A 22,215-nucleotide genomic window follows, 5' to 3' on the forward strand; every position below is an offset into this window, starting at 1 on the left:
CTGCCCTCACACGCATCTGGATTAAGGACTTTCTGACCAACAGACCCCAGACTGCGTTGCTCAGCCCCTACACGTCCTCCACCCGCACGCTGAGCACCGGTTCCCCTCAAGGATGCGTGCTGAGCCCTCTCCTATACGCCCTCTACACCTACGACTGCAGCCCGGCCCACGGTAACAACACCATCGTCAAGTTTGCTGACGACACGACAGTGGTCGGTCTGATCTCGGAAGGTGACGAGACAGCCTACAGAGAGGAGGTAAAGAGGCTGACGGCTTGGTGCGAGGACAACAGACTGCAACTCAACATTGCAAAAACAAAGGAGATCGTCGTCGACTTCAGGAGGAACAAGACGGTACCGCCCCCCCTCTGCATCGAAGGCGTGTGTGTGGAGAGGGTCCACACGTTCAAGTTCCTGGGAGTACAGATCTCCGATGACCTTTCTTGGACTCACAACACCACAGTAGTGGTAAAGAAGGTCCACCAGCGTCTGCACTTCCTGAGAGTCCTCAGGAAATTCAACCTGGACAGGAAGCTGCTGCTGGCCTTCTACCACTCGTCCATCGAGAGCCTGTTGACGTACTGTGTCTCCTCCTGGTACAGCGGCTGCACTGAGGCGGACAGAGTGAGGCTCCAGAGGACAGTCAAAACAGCGCAAAGGATTATTGGCTGCCCTCTCCCCTCACTGTAGGACATCTACACCGCCCGGTGCCTCAGCAGGGCTCTCAACATCGTCAAAGACAATACCCACCCAAACTCCCACCTGTTCGACCTGATGCCCTCTGGCAGGCGCTGCAGATGCATCAAATCGAGGACCAATAGACTGAGAAACAGTTTCTTTCCGAGAGCCATCTCTATTCTGAACTCTCACACACACACACACAAGACCACCCTTACCTTGCAGAACAGCATCGTGATGTGTTTTTATATACCCTATTCAGTATTATTTTCCATTGCACTCTCTTATTTATCTAATTTATATATTTGTCTGTATTATTGTTGTATTGCACTGGAGAGAGGAGCTCTCTAATCTCGTTGCACTCTTGAGTACAATGACAATAAAGGGATTTCTAATTCTAATTCTAATATACATATATATACATACATATACATATATATATACATACATATATATACATAAATACATATATATATATACATATATTAGAATTAGAAATCCCTTTATTGTCATTGTACTCAAGAGTGCAACGAGATTAGAGTATATACATATATACATATACGTATATACATACACATATATATATACGTATACATATACGTATACATACACATATATATATATACGTATACATATACGTATACATATATATATACATATATAAATTACTCTTCTGTGGTGCATTCTAAGCAACAGATTACAGCATATTTGACAAATAAACAGCTCCTTAGAAAATAAAAGTTAGACTATATTTATCTTGTGAAGTATATATTCAGCAGAATTAACTTATAAAACAAAAACAGTAGCTTAAACTTAAACGCTTGGGTTAAAGATAAAGGCTATATATGGTAGGTAAAAAAATATTAAAATATATATTATAATATTTATTTATTTCATTTATAAAATTTAAAATATTTCTTCTGTAACACATTTTTATCAGTTGAGTATACATAAAAAAACTATTATCTTTCTTAATAGTGTATTATTTGTAACATCATTTTTTTTTTAATTTAAATCATTGAAACACAAAACTCATCCAAATACAGTAGTGTATCATCTTGGGTGCTAGACTGTATTTTCAGTATAGGCAGAAAATAAACACTTTATCCCATAAATATTTTTAAACCACTGTACTTAGTACACAAATAAAGATGGATTGTACAACTCCAAAATATTTTTAAATAAACTAAATAAAGCAGGTATTGTTGCGTTTGTGCACACTAATTTCCATACTCACAACTTCTTTCAGACTTCTGGTTAAATCATCGGTTGTGTGACTTTTGAGTAGCCGTGTCTGAATAACGTGGCAATTAATGTCCCACTCGGCAGTGATGTAAAGTTCTGCAACAGTCAGATAGCGCAGCGGGGGCTGCTGACAAAGCCGTTGCTAATTTGACTCTCGTCTTGTTGTACAAATCAGGAATTGCGGTATTGGTGAAATAGGTCTGCGCAGGAACCTTGTAACGTTCCACTCATTTTCACATTGAAGTGATGTCGGCGTATATGTCACCATGTTTGTTGTACTTCCACCATCGTAGTTGGCATTGTGTGACACTTGCGACATACTGTTGAAGTTGTAGTCTACGACACGCTTTCCATCTGGTGCATACTTAACAAGAAAAACAATTACTTCCAAACGCTAGACGTGAAGTTTGGTGGAGCTTCTTCCACTTCAGGTATGCTTGTAGCCATGTTGCAACCGCTAGCGAGCTTCCCATGCAACTTGGGCCAAAATTAAAGTGGGAGGGGCAGTAACGTACAGTGAATGGGTCTGCCTCTCACTTCGTTTCATTGAAATTCAGGAAGTTAAGTGACATCCAGATTTTGATTTCTTCACGGCAGGACAAAAGTGGTCTCAAGGAGAAAGGGACTTTTTTGCTCGGCAGGACATAGATCTGGCTGTCATCAGCATAGCAATGGAAGGAAAGTCAATGTTTTCTTAAGATGGAACATTCGGGCAGCAGCTATAACGAAAACAGCAAGGAACCCAAAATGGAACCTTGTGGGACACCGTATGACAAAGGGGCAGAGCGGTACTCAGTGCAACCTAGGCGAACACACAAGGTCCTGCCAGTCATATAGGATCTAAACCATTCTAGAGCGCTACCACTAATGCTCACTTGCTGCTGTAAATGAGCTTGAAGGCTATTGTGGTCCACCATGTCAAACACTGAGGTTAGATCTAACAAGACAAGACATACATCTTCTCCAGTGTCGTTTGCCAGGGGAATATCATTCAAAACTCCACACAGGGCTGACTGTGCTCTGCATTTTCTTGAAAGCTGACTGGAAAAGCTCCATGACGTTGTGTACATCCAAAAAGGATCGTAACTGCAAAGTGCACCACTTTTTCCCCAAATTTTAGAAATAAAAGGCAATTTGGAAAACACATCAAGGCCAGGTTTCTTAAGCAGGGGTTGCACCACAGCATGTTTAAAATGTTGGGGGACTACACCACAAGAAAGACTGCTGTTGATAATGGCCAAATCCAATTAGGCAATACTTGTGAGGACTTACTTAGAGAACTGAGGAGGGACAGCGTCATATGGTGGGCCGGATGGTTTAATGTGGCAACCATATCCTCCAAAGATGACAAGGAGATCGCGTCAAAGGAATCTAACACTGCGGAACAAGGAACGTGTACAGAGGGGTCAGATGTCACGTTTGAAACAACAGTCTGAGCTGTAGCACCCTTGTCCATAAACTGCAAAAATCTATTGCACATTTCAGGGAACGAGTCTGTGCAATTTGGCTGACGGGGTTTAAGTGCAGAACGATAGTATTAAATAGAATTTGCTGATTATGACAATTTGCCTGAATAAGACTGGACAAGTATTCCCCCTTTGACTATTTTACATTGTTTTGATAACTGTGCCAGCAGTCTTTTAGGATTTGATACGAGACCTGCAGCCAGTCTTTTTCCCACCTGCGTTCAGCTTTGCTGCATTCTTGTTTTGCTGCACGAGTTCTTACATTAAACCATGGCTCCGGTCTTACTTTTGGCCTCATAATTTTTAATGGAGCCACAGAATCCAAAATACTACTAAAGGAAGAGAGGAACCGAGAGCTGAGTCCCTCTGTATTTGATGTGGGAACACAGAGCGGACCAAAAGCTCATCAAAGAGCCATCAAAGAATCGACTAGCAGTGAGGGGGTTAAAAATCTGGCGGTTGCACTCACTGGCAGTAGGTTTTACAGCAGCAGAGGAAAACACAACATTTAAGACCACTGTCATGTGATCAGAAATAACATTGTCCAATACTTTCAAATTTGAGATCGATAAACCAAAAGTAAGGACAAGGTCTAACGTATGTCCCTGTTTGTGAGTGGGGCCAGACACGCATTGCACCAAATTGAAAATCTATTAGTCTCGAAAAGTCTTTTGTCAGTCCATTTTCAGGACAGCACACATGTATATGAAAATCCCCCATCAGCAGGATGTGATCATATTTTATCATGATTTCGGCAAGATATAAGTCATTCAGAAACTACTTCTTGTTTTTGGGAGGTCTGTAGATATAGATTACAGCGCATAGCACAGGAGCAGCGCTGCCAACTTCAAACGTGTTATCGAAGCTGATGATCGATGTATACAATATACACAGTTATATATAAATTTGTTTTTAAAAATAGTTGCAGTTCCTCCACCACGACCTGACGTTCTCTGAGCATCCAAGTAAGAACACGCAGGCGGTAATAGTTCCAGCATCACACTGCACTCACCGGCGCTCGTCCGGTCTCTGTCAGGCAGAGGAAATCCAAGTCATTTTTTAGAAATAGCTGCCTCAGGATAAACGTTTTGTTTGTCAACGACTGGGCGTTTAACAATGCTATCCTTGAGGGAGTCGTAGGTGTGCGTAGCACCTCTGATCGGCGAGCTCTGGGAAGCTCTTGCAGAAGTTGTTGATCGAGGCAGCGTCGGAGGACACGCGGATACGAGCGCAGCCGAAGCTCCTCTGGACAGCCGATGATTGGTAGCAAGCGGGGCTCTTGAACACGCCAGCTTCATCAGCCGGCCACTGCGTTTACCGCGGCGCTGCTCCCGCCGTGATGGGAGCGCGTAGACGCGGAAGATTTCCGCCGGGATATTGGCGGGTAATGTCTTTCCCCAACTATGCTCGAACGCAGCTGAATCGCCAACATCGCACCGTAGGTCCATTAGAGACTGACCGTGAGCAATGCACAAATCACCAGAAATAGAAAGAAAATCCGATAGATCAAGAGGGTCGCTGAGAACACCAACGCACTGTACGCCGTCTTGATCAAAGATAAATAAAAATGTCACCAATCACCACGAGATGGCAAACATGGCTGACTTGTACTGACCGTGCACCTGCTCTATACTACAACATGAGTAGGCCAAATAATGTTTTGCAAATTTGGAATGAGATGCTGGATAAAATTTGTACCTCACTAATATAAAAAACTAGAAAATGCAAATGATAGTGAATGACATTGAATGCTTTTGAATGAAACTAATCCAAGATGGCTGCCGCACTGTGGTGGAGGCTAAGGTGCGAGCATCCGCTGTAAACAATGAATGAGGTGAAAAATTTACAGCAGATAAAGGAATGTGTTATGAATCACCTGAATGTTTTGAATTTCTAACTGGAATTATGTAAATAAGATAAGATAAGATAAGATGCCCTTTATTAGTCCCACAATGGGGAAATTCGAGATTCGAACCCAAGTCTCCTGGGGAGACTGGGTCCTGAACGCGGCGCCTTAGACCACTCGGCCATCCTGGCAGCCAATGTGAATGAAAACGTGCCATCTGGAATGGATGAATGACTGAAAGTTTGAAACATGAATAGAGTGAATCACCTGAATAATGTGAAATGAGATTCAGGAATGTATAATGAATGACCTGAATTTTTTAAAGTTGGAACGGTTTGAATCGGATGAAAAATGGTGAAGCATTCCTACATTTTTGCCATTGGAAATGAATGGGGAAATTTGGTGGAAAATTTGGTTGAAAATTTGGAAAGAGACCTGTACGGTTGGGTACCTTTTAGAATTAGAATTAGAAATCCCTTTATTGTCATTGTACTCAAGTGTGCAACGAGATTAGAGGGCTCCCCTCTCCAGTGTAATACAACAATAATACAGACAAATATATAAATTAGATAAATAAATAAGAGAGTGCAATGGAATTTAGTACTGAATAGGGTATATAAACACACATCACGATGCTGTTCTGCAAGGTAAGGGTGTTCTCGTGTGTGTGTGAGAGTTCAGAATGGAGATGGCTCTCGGAAAGAAACTGTTTCTCAGTCTATTGGTCCTCGATTTGATGCATCTGTAGCGCCTGCCAGAGGGCAACAGGTCGAACAGGTGTGAGTTTGGGGGGGTATTGTCTTTGACGATGTTGAGAGCCCTTCTGAGGCACCGGGCGGTGTAGATGTCCGACAGTGAGGGGAGAGGGCAGCCAATAATCCTTTGCGCTGTTTTGACTGTCCTCTGGAGCATCACTCTGTCCGCCTCAGTGCAGCCGCTGTACCAGGTGAGACACAGTACGTCAACAGGCTCTCGATGGACGAGTGGTAGAAGGCTAGCAGCAGCTTCCTGTCCAGGTTGAATTTCCTGAGGACTCTCAGGAAGTGCAGACGCTGGTGGACCTTCTTTACCACTGCTGTGGTGTTGTGAGTCCAAGAAAGGTCGTCGGAGATCTGTACTCCCAGGAACTTGAACGTGTGGACCCTCACCACACACACGCCTTCGATGCAGAGGGGGGGCGGCACCGTCTTGTTCCTCCTGAAGTCGACGACAATCTCCTTTGTTTTTGCAGTGTTAAGGTGCAGTCTGTTGTCCTTGCACCAAGCTGTCAGTCTCTTTACCTCCTCGTCTCGTCACCTTCCGAGATCAGACCGACCACTGTCGTGTCGTCAGCAAACTTGACGATGGTGTTGTTGCCGTGGGCCGGGCTGCAGTCGTAGGTGTAGAGGGCGTACAGGAGAGGGCTCAGCACGCATCCTTGAGGGGAACCGGTGCTCAGCATGCGGGTTTATATCAGTGTGGGGGTGAAACGATGGTTTCAGTGTTGCTGGTCGAAAATTGGAGAAGTAAATGCATTCCCAAATTTTTGCCATTGGAAATGAATGGGGAATTTGGGGGAAAAAATTGCTTTTGTGGCACCAAATTTGGAAAGAGACCCATACAGTTGGGTACCTTTTATATCAGTGTGAAGCCTTCATGGGGTGAATTTTACGAATTGATTGAAGTTGGAAGGGTGAGAATCGTATGAAAAATGGGGAAGAGGTAGCGTGTCGAAGAAGTGCAATTGGGAATGTAGGAATGGATGAATTTTTGGAAGGTGAATGAGGTGAAGGTGCGAAAGGAGATTCTGGAATGTGAAATGAATGACCTGAATGGGTTAAATGTTAATTTTGAAGCATTTAATAGTGAAATGTTGAATCTCCCATTGGATATGAATGGGGTTTTTGTAAGATAAGCTGAAGATCATAATAAAGTCAAGTAACCTTATATAATAATAATAATAATAATAATTTGTCCTTTATTAGTCCCACAATGGGGAAATTCGAGATTCGAACCCAGGCCTCCTGGGGAGACTGGGTCCTGAACACGGCGCCTTAGACCACTCTGCCATCCTGGCAGCCAAAGGAGTGGAGATGCCGGGGATCGAACCCGGGGCCTCATACATGCAAAGCATGTATAATCAGTTTGTGTATTTCTAATCATGTTTTTAGACGCTAATTGCATTAATGATTGCACACGTACACACGCCTATATTGTTGCTAAGAACACACAATCTAGAGCAGGGGTCTCAATCTCGCGGGATGATAGTTTGCGGCCCCCGCCTTATTATGTTTATTATTATGTTTAATGTTCGTGCTGCCCGCGAATTTGATATGCACTAGCACAGACGGGACTAATTATAAAACGTAGGATTACCTGGTCACAGTGGATAAAATTGAACCGCGGATTATTGTTTGGCACATCATCTTTAAAACGAGGGTAGGATTGTAATTTTTTTCCGATGTTTTAGTAGGGGTTTGATTGATGATTTTTATTTAGTGAGCAGGCTTGTTGAAAACTTTATCGAAATATAAACTGAGTTTTTATCATTTACTTTTGTTTCTATGACAGTATGTGATTTTTTGGTGGTGAAAGAAACGAAAATAAAATATTAAAAGTTCTCCAAATAATGCTTAAATCACGTTTGTTGCTGCCTTGACGTCACTTTTAAGCTGCTGTTGTTTGAGACATTTTCAGTAACTATGAAAAAACCGTAGCACCTAGAAACTTCAAAATTTTTGTGGATGTTGCTGAAAGTGTCCTTAAACTAACCGTGTTGAGATTTTTACTACACCATGCCTACTTTCGTTGTACAAAGGACGCATTTCATATGTAAATTACCGGAAGTGCCACCGCTAGATGCCGCCAAAATAAGCGGAAATTACGTTCTTTGTGCGTCGGGTAAAGTTGATTTAAACTTCAGTGCAACAGTGACACCAAATGAGATCATATATACTACAGCCCCAAACATGTCTTTTTCAAAGCCTGCAGTGAAGAGAAAGGTTGGTGATGAGCACAGACAATTTCAGGAAAAGTGGGAAATGCAATACTTCTTTGTTGAGCACAGGGGCACACCGACTTGTCTTATTTGCACAGAGAAAGTTGCGGTGCACAAGGAATACAATTTGAAACGTCATTACACAACTAGACATGCTGAGGAGTATGCAAAATACCAGGGAGATGAGAGAGCCAACCGGGTTGCCAATCTTAAAACATGTCTACTGAGGCAACAAGATTTCGTCAAGAAAACAACCAAAGAGAATAATGCAGCAGTCGAAGCAAGCTATGTGGTTAGTGAGATGATTGCTAAGGCAGGAAAGCCATTCACAGAAGGTGAATTTGTCAAAAAGTGCATGTTACAGGCTGCAAGTATAATCTGTCCGGAAAAGAAAGGCCAGTTTAGCAACATCAGCCTTTCTGCCAACACGTGGCAGATCGCATTTCTGACCTGTCAAGTGACATTTATGATCAACTGTGTGAGAAAGCCAAATGTTTCAGTGCATACTCAGTCGCTCTTGTTGAGACCACAGACATCACCGACACTGCCCAGCTCGCAATCTATGTCTGTGGTGTGGATGACAAGTGTGAAGTGATGGAGGAGTTGCTCACAGTACTTCCAATGCATGGCCAGACCACTGCTCAGGAGATATTTCACCAGCTGTGTGATGCCATTGAGAATGCCGGTTTGCCATGGAAGAAGTTTGTTGGAATAACTACAGATGGAGCACCATCAATGACAGGGAGGAAAAATGGACTGGTGGCACTTGTTCAAAAAAAACTGGAAGAGGAGGGTGTGGAGGAGGCCATTGCTCTGCACTGCATTATCCATCAGCAGACCCTTTGCAGCAAATGCCTCAAGTTTGACAATGTGATGTCTGTGGTTGTGAAATGCATCAACCAAATCAGATCCAGGGGCTTAAAGCACAGAAGGTTCCGTGCTTTTTTAGAGGAAATGGAGTCAGAATATGGGGATGTGCTCTACTTTACCGAGGTACGTTGGCTCAGCAGGGGAAACGTATTGAGGAGATTTTTTGAGCTGAGTGAAGAAGTGAAAGCCTTCAAGGAGAAGGATGGGGTGGCTGTTCCTGATCTAAGTGACCCCAAATGGCTCATGGACTTGGCTTTTCTTGTTGATATCACACATGAGCAAGAAGTTGCAAGGCCAGGGGCAACTTGTCAGTGCTGCATATGACAACATTAGAGCATTCTCCACAAAGCTTATGTTATGGAAAGCCCAGCTCTCTCAGAAAAACCTGTGCCATTTCCCAACATGCAAGGCACTCGTGGATGTAGGCACACCATTCAGTGGTCAGAAATATGTTGATGCCCTTTTGAAGCTGCAGGAGGAATTTGATCACAGATTTGCAGACTTCAAGACGCACAGAGCCACATTTCAAATTTTTGCGGACCCCTTCTCCTTTGATGTGCAAGATGCCCCACCTGTGCTTCAAATGGAGCTCATTGACCTGCAGTGCAACTCTGAACTCAAAGCCAAGTTCAGGGAGGTGAATGGAAAAGCAGACAAGCTTGGGCAATTTTTGAGAGAATTGACCCCCAGCTTCCCAGAGCTTTCCCGAATGTTCAGGCGGACCATGTGCCTTTTTGGGAGTACATACTTGTGCGAAAAGCTCTTTTCCACCTTGAACTTCAATAAGTCCAAGTACAGGTCCAGACTTACTGATGATCATCTTCAAGCCATACTAAGGGTCTCAACTGCTTCCTCCCTCAAGCCAAATGTGGCTCAGCTATGCGCTGCCAGGTCTCTAGCAGCAAGATGTAGGCATGAGAAGCCATGTTCAGAAGATCAGTTCATGTTCAATGTTCCACTCATGTTCAGGACAATTCATGTTCAGAAGAAGATCAAAGAACTGTTAATACAGACATTTGACTCATTATTATTATTATTATTATTATTTATTACTGATAAATTTTCTTATTAATTCCTTATTTATTTTCTTATTAATTCCTTATTTATTTTTAAATCTTATTTTGTGTTAAAAAATAAAAATAAAGACATTTGAGGAGATTAGATTTATTTTTTTTTCTTGCGGAAAACCTGATGCGGCCCAGCCTCACCCAGAGTCTGCCTCTAGTGGCCCCCAGGTAAATTTAGTTTGAGACCGCTGATCTAGAGTTAACAGAAACTGTGGCCTATGCCCTTGTTTTGTAACTGCGACACAACTCATGTAGCGTGTAGGCCGTCTTACTTTCGTTGTCTGTTAAGCCATGATGAGTTAGTTTCTGTTTCATTATGAGTCTGCTTCAAGTTCTAATAAAAGCAGAGGCGGTGGGGCGGGACGGCAGAGAGTCTACGGAGTCGAGCCGCGACTGCTTGCTCTCTCTCTGTCCCTCTCTCCCTGCCGGGGCTGGTCAAAAGAATAACCTTGCCTGGTTCTGGCCTCAGCCACCTTTAGTAACAGCTTTCCCACAAAGTTAAACCTGACATTTAATTGGTGCCGAAACCCGGGATTCACATCCGGCCGGACGACCGCCGCGGGACGCATGACGCCATCGAATCTGGTACCAGCGTTTCCCCGTTGAGGAAACGGGCCTCCAGGCTCCTGTTCCGGCCGGCCGCCCGGAGATGAATCCCACCGGACCAGGCTGACCCAGGGGCAATCAGGTATTGTGTTTCAAAATATTTCGAACCGCCACTTTAAAACGTTAAACAATTAAAGAATTGGTAAAGAAAGTGAAAGTGAGAGCGGGAAAAAGAGAAGGGCGTTGGCCAGCCTGAAAACCGTCCTGTCAGTGCGGCTAGAACTGCACTCTATTAAGGAATAAATTAAACGTCTTCTAGGTGCGTCGAAAACCTGACTTCGATTTTGATCGAAGTAGAATTTAATTTCCTTGAAATAGAGTAGAATAAATTATACGTCTACTTCGATTTTGCTCGAAGTAGAAAGGAATTGCGGAAAAGAGAACAGAGATAAAAGAAAAGCGGTAAAGATAACAGAAATAAGAGAAGTCCACTCACATTAAATTAAGAAAATAATAAAATAATAATGCGTTATTTTTGGTGGTTTTTATTATTTTCATTTGCATTGTGAATTTCTTTGGTAAACAAACTGCATTTTTGACTGAGAAGTGATCTAAAGTTGTGTTTGTAAAGTTTGTGTGTGTGTGCGGATAGTGTGCCTGCACAGCTGCGATTGTGTGGTTGAGTGACTGGCTGGGAATGAGGAAGTGACCGCAAGAGAATAATTGGTACTAGATAAGGAGAGGAAAATAATTCCAAAATTTACAAAAGAAATCACAAAAGGGGAAGATTTGAGGAAAGACATTTATTCAAATTTGAAAATAAAATAACCTTTACGATGGGACAGGCTCAAAGAAAAGAGATAGAAAACTCGCCTGATGTGCGTTTTATGAAAAGATGTAACCCAGACGCCTTTGCTGATTTAGAAAGATGGGTGAAAAAGTATAACTTTAGCCCGTGTTTGAAAGATCTCCCGTGGATGGAAGAAACTAACAGGCGAATGATGATGAAAAGGAGACAGAAAGTGAAAAGAAAAAAGGCTAAAGACACGACGAATGTAGATAGAGATATGAGGAGAATGTCAATTTGGCTGGAACAAAGTAGAAAGAGAGTGAACCGATGATAAAACCTGAACTATTGTTGCTAGTCCAGGGAAAGTTAACTGTTTTAAAAGGAATAATGTGAAAAGGAAGATGGAGAATGTGTAGAAAAGAAAAGAAATGTGAAAAGAAAGATAGAGAATGTGTAGAAAAGAAAAGGAATGTGAAAAGAAAGAATGAAGTTTGACAAGAAATTGTTAATTATGTGAAAAAAAAAAACTAAATTGGCCGACTTGTCAAATGGAAGAGAAAATCCTAAATTATGCACAAAAGTATGAACGTGTTGAGCAGAAGAAGAGGAAAAAAAAAGGAAAGCAGAAAGTCCTGTTATAAACATTAATTTTTCAGGACGAGTCGTGACAAAGGAGGATCACGCGACATAAAAAACAAACATAAAAAGCAAGAGTGAAAGCAGTTCTACGTCAACGTGCGTTTTACTTATTAGGCAGTGATGCACTGACACAATTGGACATTAATATCAGAGTCAATAAGCAAGGGTGACTTGAAACAAACGTCAAAACCTTAAAAGGGCACATTACTATTGGTCGCTTCATTTAGAAAAATACGGCGTCAATAAAATACTAGAAGTAGCTCACAATAGAGTCCGTTCGGGCGGTGACATGCAACACGTGGTTAGTCTGCATGTGACTATCAGATACAAAGGATGCCCAGGTGATGACCCCGAGTATACCAAAGTGTTCCTGAAATTGGCTGAACAGCGAGTGTTAATAAATCACATTTACTAGGAGGGGGAGTAGTGGTTTGCAACTGTTTGCCTGGTGTGCGCAAAGTGAAACCGTTCCTCCTGGCCAGTATCAACCCATCTCACTCTCAAAGCCTCAAAAGTAAGTGACTTACTGAGGCCACATTTCGACTCAAACAGGGCGCATTGTCAGTGATAAGCAAAAAGAAAAAGCGTTGCCTGAGCCCTAAAACCAATAAAAAAGAAGTATATGATGTCTTTTATAGGTGTGTGCAATTATTATCGGGCATGGATTGCAAATTACTCAGAAATCACACGACCATTGCTAGACACAATTTAGGACAAGCCAATGATTGATGACAAAAATTGTTTGGACACTTGAGGTTGACAAAGCTTTTGAACTTGTTAAGCGTGAACTCATTGATTAAGCTGTATTAGCACTACCAAATTACTATGAGCCATTTGAGGAAACAGTGACTGCAAAAAATGTTTTCATGACCCCCGTGTTGCTGCAGAAGCAAAAAAGTGAAACCACTTGCATGCTAGTCACAACAATTGGATCAAGAGTGTGTTCAAGCAGTCCTCACCGCTGCTTTAACAGTTGAGGCATCTGCGGAGATTATCTTGCTCCACAAATTAACATTGAAAGTGCCGCACAAAGTCGCGGTCCTTCTTTTGGAATCAAAAAATGACATTTTTGTCTAGACATGACATTCACATTGCACGGCGACCTAATTGTCACAGAAACACATTACACACATAAGGTGCGGTGTGCTCAGCCCGGCGTCACTTTTTCCCGCACCAATAGAAGGCATGCCACACAACTGTGGAAGCCGCGTCCAAATTACCACCAAACCGCGACCTGACCTCATGGACACTTTTCTCCCGACTGGAGAGACATTTTTTGACGGCCGCAATGGGGTGGGATTTTTTTTTAGAATTGCAAACTGAAATTTTGTTTCAAGGGGTACTAAAATCTGTATGTTCAGGACAAGCAGCAGAATGTTCTGCACTGATTCAGGCTTGTAAGACATAAACCAGGTGCACATTCCAGACTGTTAAGAAGTAGAAGTGTCTGAGAACAAGGTCACAAACTGAAGTCACACAGACTTTTATGCGAGGCGAGTACTAGCAGTGCGATACGAAACAGGTAACTTGTAAAAGAGAAACTGTTAGAATAAGCAGGAAGAGCATGGGCGGGTGTGAGAAAGTCAAAGTTTGAGTTTTCCCATTTACAATGTGGACTGACAGTCGAGATATATGTTTATGTGTTCTGTCGACATTGGGCAAACAGGGGGTTTAAAGCTACAACAGGAAAAGAAGTTGTGTATTTGTAAAAGCAAAATTTACTTAACAGAAAATGACCCAATTACAAATTGGAAACTGACAATGCAGCAAAGGCTGCAGTCCTAGGCATGACCTCAAGGTCGCTCACAGCACTAATAAAAGGGGAAATGAACATGTACATGACAAGAATGTCCAGCCCTATACTTATTGTCTGCCACTCAATGCGACCAAGGCCAAAATAACAATCCCTTTAGCGGGACTGAACACTTATTGCTATCGATGTCAGGGCACAGAAGGACGATCATCTACTCAGAAGATGTTGAAAATGGCGAATTCGAACAGGACACTGAAACCTAAAAATACATGGACTTTGCTGCCCCTGCCCCAACACGTGCACATACATACCACACATGAAGAGCCGGGAGGTAAGGACGGCTGTCCCCTCCTACAACGAGGCAAGGGGCCTCCACCAAGTCACCCCAGAGACAAGCTCTGTGTGGAGACAGTTTTGTTATTTTTCACTAGGTATATTGAAATGTCTATTAATGTTTTATCCCCAGGTGGTCATCAGACCATTAGTTTCTCGTTCCATGCAGAAGGGAGGAGGGGAATTTTTCCCTCATGAACAGAGGGTTTTCGCCCCTCCCTGATGGTCACACTGTTGTATGATTTCCTTATGATGATTTATTTTAAAGCTGTAAGGTTGTGATTTATATGATGTTTAGAAATCCACAACAGGGGGGAAATGTAAGATAAGCTGAAGATCATAGACCCAAGTAACCTTATATAATCAGTTTGTGTATTTCTAATCATGTTTTTATACGCTAATTGCATTAATGATTGCACACGCACACACGCATATATTTTTGCTAAGAACACACAATCTAGAGTTTACAGAACTGTGGCCTATGCCCTTGTTTTGTAACTGCGACACAACTCATGTAGAGTGTAGGCCGTCTTACTTTCGTTGTCTGTTAAGCCATGATGTTAGTTTCTGTTTCGTTATGAGTCTGCTTCAAGTTCTAATAAAAGCAGAGGCGGTGGGGCGGGACGGCAGAGAGTCTACGGAGCCGAGCCGCGAGCAGGTCAACTGCTTGCTCTCTCTCTGTCCCTCTCTCCCTGCCGCGGCTGGTAAAAAGAATAACCTTGCCTGGTTCTTTCTGGCCTCAGCCACCTTTAGTAACAGCTCTCCCACCAAGTGTCAGGGAAGTTAAACCTGACAGTTTTTGGGGGTGAATAAAGTGAAATGGTGAATTATGGGAAATAGGTGAAGACATGAAAAATGGAAGCACGCTTCGCGTGAATTTTGGGAATAGAACAAAGTTGGAACGGTGAAAATCGGATGAAAACTGTGGAAGTAGTTAAGTGCCGAAAAAAGGCGAGGAAGAAAATAGATACACACTGACTGCGCCTTCACACAATGAGTATGTTGATTTAAAAAAAAAAGAAAAAAAAGAGAAAATTAGTTAGTAGTAACACTGACTCTCAATGCAGTCTTGTCTCATCCACCATCCAAAATAATGCAGGCCCCAAAGGATCAGCGAAAAAAGCAGGATATCACAGAGGTGGAATGACAAATCACGTTTTAACCCTGAGTCTAAACTCTGACTGAGGGCCCGAATCTACGCATACAACTGAGGTATAGACTTATTCCTTTTACTGACCTGTATAACAAACTGATGAGTTTCCTGAAGTTTGCTCCGTGAGGAAAACTGGTTGGTGAAGGATGAGCCATCGGGGAGGCGGAACTGAAGCCTTGTAATGGTACTGATGATGCACAGACAGACATGAATTGTGTTATTGCAGAAAAGTACAGATGGCTTAGTTAGATTTCAGTTTGAAGGTTATTTGAACTTTCAGTTATATTTCATCAAAACCACATTGCCTGTTAGCAACTACTGATTTTCTGGAGCTGCTGAGGCAAAAGTAAAGAAACTTTAAAGCTAGCAAGGTAAATTTCCAAACCCGTGACCTAAAAATGAACGAATTAATTAAATAAAATAGAAAGGAACTGCCGTTCAAATCACCTGTTCGATAAATAATTCATTCATCAGTTTGTTTTTAAGCCGAATGAAATAAAAAAAAAACATTTAATGTGCACAATAATACAAATAACTAGAGAATGCAATTTCTGGAGAAATTGCATGTGAAGGCTGAGGAGTTGAAGCCATCCGAGTGGAAGGATGAGGAATGATATTGAATGAAATTGAATGAGTTGGAATCATAGATAATAGAATTGAATGAGAATGTGAATAGTGAATGATTGAATGTGGAAGGATGTTGAATGATAGTGAATGATGTTGAATGACACTAAATGGAAATGAATATGAAGAGATTGAATGAGATAAAAAAAAATAAAAGATAAATATGTCCTTTATTAGTCCCACAATGGGGAAATTTGAGGTGTTACAGCAGCAAAGATATAGATCACACAGAGTCGGCGGCGTAATGTAGCCGTTAATGTATAACATTAGCAGCAGACATTCATAAAAAGCATGCAAATATACACAGTATAAACGTATCTAAGTGTAAGGAAACACTCCTAATGCCTGTCCATTATACAGAGGGGGAAACGCTGTAATGATAAAAACTACTGAATGATTGAAAATAGTGCAATCATAAAAATATTGCAATGATAAAAGTACTGTAATGGTGAGAGTACTGAAATGACAGGAAAGTACTGCAATGATAGAAAATACTGCAATGATAAAAGTACTGTAATGGGAAAAGTACTGCAATATATAAAAAATATACTGCAATGATAAAAGTACTATAATGGTAGAAGTACTGCAACGATGGAAAAATACTGCAATGATGAAAGTATTGTAATAGTAAAAGTACCGCAATGATAGGAAATACCGTAATTATAAAAGTACTGCAATGATAAAAGTACTGTAATAGTGAACATCCTGCAGTGGTAGAAATACTACAGTGATAGAAGTATTGTAATAAGAATATAATATAATGTAAAATGGTGAGAACTTTGAAAGAATGGAAACATTGTGTCAATTAAAAACAAAATGTTCCGTGGTCGGGACTCGAACCGACAACTTCCACGGTGGGAAATGAGTGCTTAGTGCATTAATAGAATCAGCCTTTACACAATAATATAAGTGGGAAAGCCTGGAATGAATGGATGAATGAATAAATCTTTGAAACCTAAATACAGAAAATGAAGTGAAGAATGTGAGAGGTGAAAAAGGAATGTGAAATGACGGAAACTAATGCTTAGAATTTCTACCTGAAACCATGTACACATGAAGATCCATTGGGAATGGACGAATGGATGAATTTCTGACACTCAAATAGAGTGCATCAAATGAAACCGTTCTAATCAGAGAGAATAGAATTGAATGAGAATGTGAATAGTGAATGATGGAAGGTGGAAGGATGTTGAATGATAGTGAATGATGTTGAATGACACTAAATGGAAATGAATATGAAGAGATTGAATGAGATAATATAATGTAAAATGGTGAATAATGTGAAAGCATGGTAACATTGTGTCAACTTAAAAAAAAAAAAAAAATTAAAAAAATGTTCCGTGGTCGGGACTCGATCCAACAACCTCCAGGGTGGGAAACTTGGGCTTAACCTCTGAACCACGCTAATATGAAAAAGAGCATAAATAGAATCAGACTTAAAACATAATAGAAGTGGAAAGCCTGGAATTAATTGAGGAATGAATGAATGATTCTTTGAAACATGATTACAGTAAATGAAGTGATGAATGTGAGCGGTGAAAAAGAATTGAATTTCACGTGAATTGTAAAGATCCATTGGGAATGGACGAATGGATGAATTTCTGACACCCAAATACAGTGAACCAAGTGAAACCGTTCGAATTTTGTCACTTCCGGTCATCTTCCAGTTGAAAAACGTCACTTCCGGTTCAAAGCTGAGTGAATTACGTCACTTACTGTCGAATGGCGTCATTTCCCGGCTACTTCCGGGTTTGGCGATGTCACTTCCGGTCTACTTCCGGGTTGGTGACGTCACTTCCGGTTCGGTTCTGGTTTGGTGTTGTCCCATGTGGTTCACTGACTGTGTATTTGACATCCTTCTCCAAGATTGCTGACTCACTGAGGAGGGGGGGGCTACCACACTGGGGCGAGGTTTGGGGCGGCACTGGGGGGCAGCTAAAGTAAATCCGAGATAAACCCCACCAAGGGTGAGTTAAATGAGCTAATGTTTCGTATGGAGGTGAAGGGGGGAGGGGGGTAATAGAAGGCGGGGGGGGAGCTAAAAGGAAGCCTGCATGGCGTGAATTTTTGGAATTGATTGTGAAGTTGGAACGGTGACAATCGGATGAAAAATGGGGAAGCTGTAGCATGTCGAAGAAGAGGGCGGGTTGGGGGGGCTGTTCAAGTAAATACGAGATAAAACCCACCAAGGGTAAGTTGAATGAGTTAATGTTTTGAATGGCGGTAAAGGGCGGCGTGGGGTTAATTTGTTGGGAGGGGGACTGGGGGGGGGGAATGAAGCCTGAATGGCGTGAATTTTACGAATTGATTGAAGTTGGACTGGTGAGAATCTGATGTAAAATGGGGAAGCAGTAGCGTGTAGAATGAGTAATTGGGAATGGGTGAATTTTTGAAGGGTGAATGAGGTGAAAGTGTGAGAAGGGATACGGCAATGTGAAATGAAAGACTTGAATGTGTTAAATATCAAATATGAAGCATTTAATAGTGAAATGTCAAATCTCCCATTGGAAATGAATGGAATTTTTAGGGGTGAATAAAGTGAAATGGTGAATTATGGGAAATAGGTGAAGACATGAAAATTTGAAGCACACAATGCGTGGATATTTGGAATAGATTGAAGTTGGAATGGTGAAAATCGGATGAAATATGTGGAAGTAGTTGCATGCCGAAGAAGTGCAAATGGGAATGGATTAATTTATGAAACGTGAATGAGGTGATTGTGTGAAAGGGGATACTGGAATGTGAAATGAATGACCTGAATGGGTAAAATTTTAATATTGAAGCATTTAATAGTGAATTGTTGAATTTCCCATTAGAAATGGATGGGGTTTTTGAGGGTGAATAAAGTGAAATGGTGAATTATGGGAAATAAGTGAAGACGCGAAAAATGGAAGCACACATGGCATGCATATTTGGAAAAGATTGAAGTTGGAACAGTGAAAGTTGGGTGAAATATGTGGAAGCAGTGGCGTGTCGAAGAAGAGCAATTGGGAATGGATGAATGGATGAATTTATGAAACGTGAAAAAGGTGAAGGTAAAAGACATTCGAGGTAAAAGTGTGAATGGTAATACAGGAATATGAAATGAATGACCTGAATGTTTTAAATTTTAAATTTGAAGCGTAAAATAGTGAAATGTTGATTCTCCCATTGGAAATGAATGGGGTTTTGGGGGGTGAATAAAGTGAAATGGTGAATTATGGGAAATAAGTGAAGACGTGAAAAATGGAAGCACACATGGCATGAATATTTGGAATAGATTGAAGTTGGAATGGTGAGAATAGGATGAAATATGTGGAAGCAGTTGTGGGCCAAAGAAGTGCAATTGGGAATGGATGAATGGATGAATTTATGAAACGTGAATGGGGTGAAAGTGTGAAAGGGGATACAGGAATGTGAAATGAATGACCTGAATGGGTTAAATTTTAATTTTGAAGCATTTAATAGTGAATTGGTTGAATCCCTCATTGAAAATGAATGGGGTTTTGGGGGTGAATAAAGTGAAATGGTGATTTATGGGAAATAGGTGAAGACATGAAAATGGAAGCACGCTTCGCGTGAATTCTTGGAATGGAAGGAAGTTGGAACGGTGAAAATCGGATGAAAACTGTGGAAGTAGGTACGCGCCGAAAAAAGGCGAGGAAGAAAAAAGTAGAATAACGTCTGTGAAGGCCTCAGCCTTCACACAACTAGAGAATGCAATTTCTGGAGAAATTGCGTGTGAAGGCTGAGGAGTTGAAGCCATCTGGGTGGAAGGATGTGGAATGATATTGAATGATTTTGAATCATAATCAGCCTTCACACAATAATAAAGTCGAATGGTGTAGAATAACATGTGTGAAGGCCTCCGCCTTCAAACAAAGTGAAAAGGTGTAGAATAACATACGTGTGAAGGCCTCAGCCGTCACACAATTAGCACAATGCATTATAGATCATAATGATCAAGGCAAGAAACCAATTGTGATGTACACTAACTAGTAAAATCTAAATATGTTGGATATGTTCTATATGTAATTAGTGCGAAGGAGTAGAAAAATTATTAAATCCCACCCCCATTTCACAATTGTATAACAATGGCAATGGCATAATACTTTCACTTCCTTAATGGTGAAGTGTTCAAAGTCGTAACCAGGTAAATAACAGATAATAAAACTGATTAGGGGACCTAATGTATATTGCACAAAGTAACCATTTAAATGATAGTCTGCATAATTTAGAGTACAGTTTAGTGCAACAATAATTACATAGCAACAGTGGTAATGGAAGGAATATTAGACAACATGGTTAACAACAGCAAGCATATAGCAACAAAGTAGAAGGAACGGTTTGCGAAATTCATGTTTTTTTTTTTTTCTTTTCCGAACCTGTTATCAGAGCGTATTTTATGTCAGGATCCCTATATAATCCCTGTTTGCATCGGCCATTTCATAAAATCGCTCTCTCAGTTACCACAACTACCTCAGTGTGACAGCCCATTATTTTGACCCATTTCATTTGCACTTTGTTGGCATTTTATATTTCTTATATTACTCCAATTTGATCCCTTAGAAAGGCTGATGAGATGCTGTTTGTGTGAGTCAAATCCAATGCTTGTTTTCAATTAATAAAAAATAGTATTTGCATAAAAACTAAAAACTCAATTCCCACATATTAAAGATATTACAATTCCATAAAATATTTAATTATATACATAATATACATAAAATGGGAGGGATTTTTTTTACAATGAATAAAGGGATTTTTTTACAATGAATAAAATGTGCGATTAACTACGAGTTAACTATGAAAAATGGGATTAATCATGATTAAATATTTTAATCGCTTGACAGCACAAATATATGTGCCACTCCCTCGTTCTGCTGGGGGGGGACTTCAATGGCTCATGTGCGTAATGACAGTGAGACCTGGAAGGGTGTGATTGGGAGGAGCGGCCCTGAACCAGAGTGGTGTTCTGTTACTGGACTTCTGTGCTCGTCATGGATTGTCCATAACAAACACCATGTTCAAACATAAGGGTGTCCACATGGGCACTTGGCACCAGGACACTCAAGGCCGCAGTTCGATGATCGACTTTGTAGTTGTGTCATTGGACTTGCGGCCACATGTTTTGGACAATCGGGTGAAGAGAGGGGCAGAGCTATCAATTAATCACCACCTGGTGGTGAGTTGGCTCCGATAATGGTGGAAGATGCCGGTCCGACCCAGCAGACCCTCAGGATACATTTGGGTCTGCCGGGAATGCTTGGCAGAATCCCCGTTCAGAAAGAGTTTCAAATCCCACCTCCGGCAGCCCTTTGCCCACGTACCGAGGGAGGCGGGGGTCATTGAGTCTGAGTGGATCATGTTTCGTGCCTCCATTGTTGAGGAAGCCGATCAAAGCTGTGGACGTAAGGTGGTCGGTGCCTGTCGTGGCGGCAACTCCCAAACTCGCTGGTGGACACCGGCGGTAAGGGACGCTGTCAGGCCAAAAAAGGAGTTGTATCGGGCCTTTTTGGCCTGTGGGACTCCGGAGGCTGCTGACAGATACCGACTGGCCAAGCAGAATACGACTTTGGTGGTTGCCGAAGCAAAAACTCGGGCGTGGGAGAAGTTTGGTGAGGCCATGGAAAAACGACTTCCGGACGGCTTCGAAGAAATTCTGGTCCACCATCTCTCACGAGAGGGAAGCAGTGCACTATGAACACTAATTATAGTGGAGATGGGTTGCTGCTGACCTTGACTCGGGACATTGTGAGTTGGTGGGGGGAATACTTCTAAGGCCTCCTCAATTCTATCGACACGCCTTCCATTGAGAAGCAGAGCATGAAGACTCCGTGGTAGTCCCACCTATCTCTGGGGCTGAAGTAACTGAGGTGGTTAACAAGCTCCTCGGTAGAAAGGCCCCAGGGGTGGATGAGATCCGCCCGGAGTTCCTAAAGCCTCTGGGTGTTGTGGGGCTGTCATGGTTGACACGCCTCTGCAACACTGTGCGGACAGTGCCTCTGGATTGGCAGACCAGGGAGAAGAGGGACCGGAGGGTATGTTCCAATTATAGAGGAATCACACTCCTCAGCCTCCCGGGTAAGGTCTACTCAGGGGTACTGGAGAGGAGGGTCCGTCGGGAGGTTTAATCTCATATCCAGGAGGAGCAATGTGGTTTTCGTCCTGGCCGCGGAACAGTGGATTAGCTCTATACTCTCTACAGGGTCTTTGAGGGTGCATGGGAGTTCACCCAACCAGTCTACATGTG

At 41.9% G+C, this 22,215-nt stretch overlaps 1 protein-coding gene across 3 annotated transcripts in view; it reads right to left on the reverse strand.

Moving 5' to 3' along the window:
• ubxn4 (UBX domain protein 4) overlaps window positions 1-22,215 on the reverse strand; it is a 100,080-nt gene that overhangs the window by 23,993 nt on the left and 53,872 nt on the right. For all 3 annotated transcript variants that reach the window (XM_088315537.1, XM_088315538.1, XM_088315536.1), the window contains exon 9: window positions 15,447-15,549. In XM_088315537.1, coding sequence (XP_088171663.1) covers window positions 15,447-15,549 — 103 coding nt within the window. The remainder of the gene's footprint in view (window positions 1-15,446; window positions 15,550-22,215) is intronic.

Source organism: Idiotropiscis lumnitzeri, chromosome 14, assembly GCF_059441095.1.
Source record: "Idiotropiscis lumnitzeri isolate Australia: NSW breed Sydney's pygmy pipehorse chromosome 14, RoL_Ilum_1.0, whole genome shotgun sequence".
In the NCBI taxonomy this organism is placed as follows: domain Eukaryota; kingdom Metazoa; phylum Chordata; class Actinopteri; order Syngnathiformes; family Syngnathidae; genus Idiotropiscis; species Idiotropiscis lumnitzeri.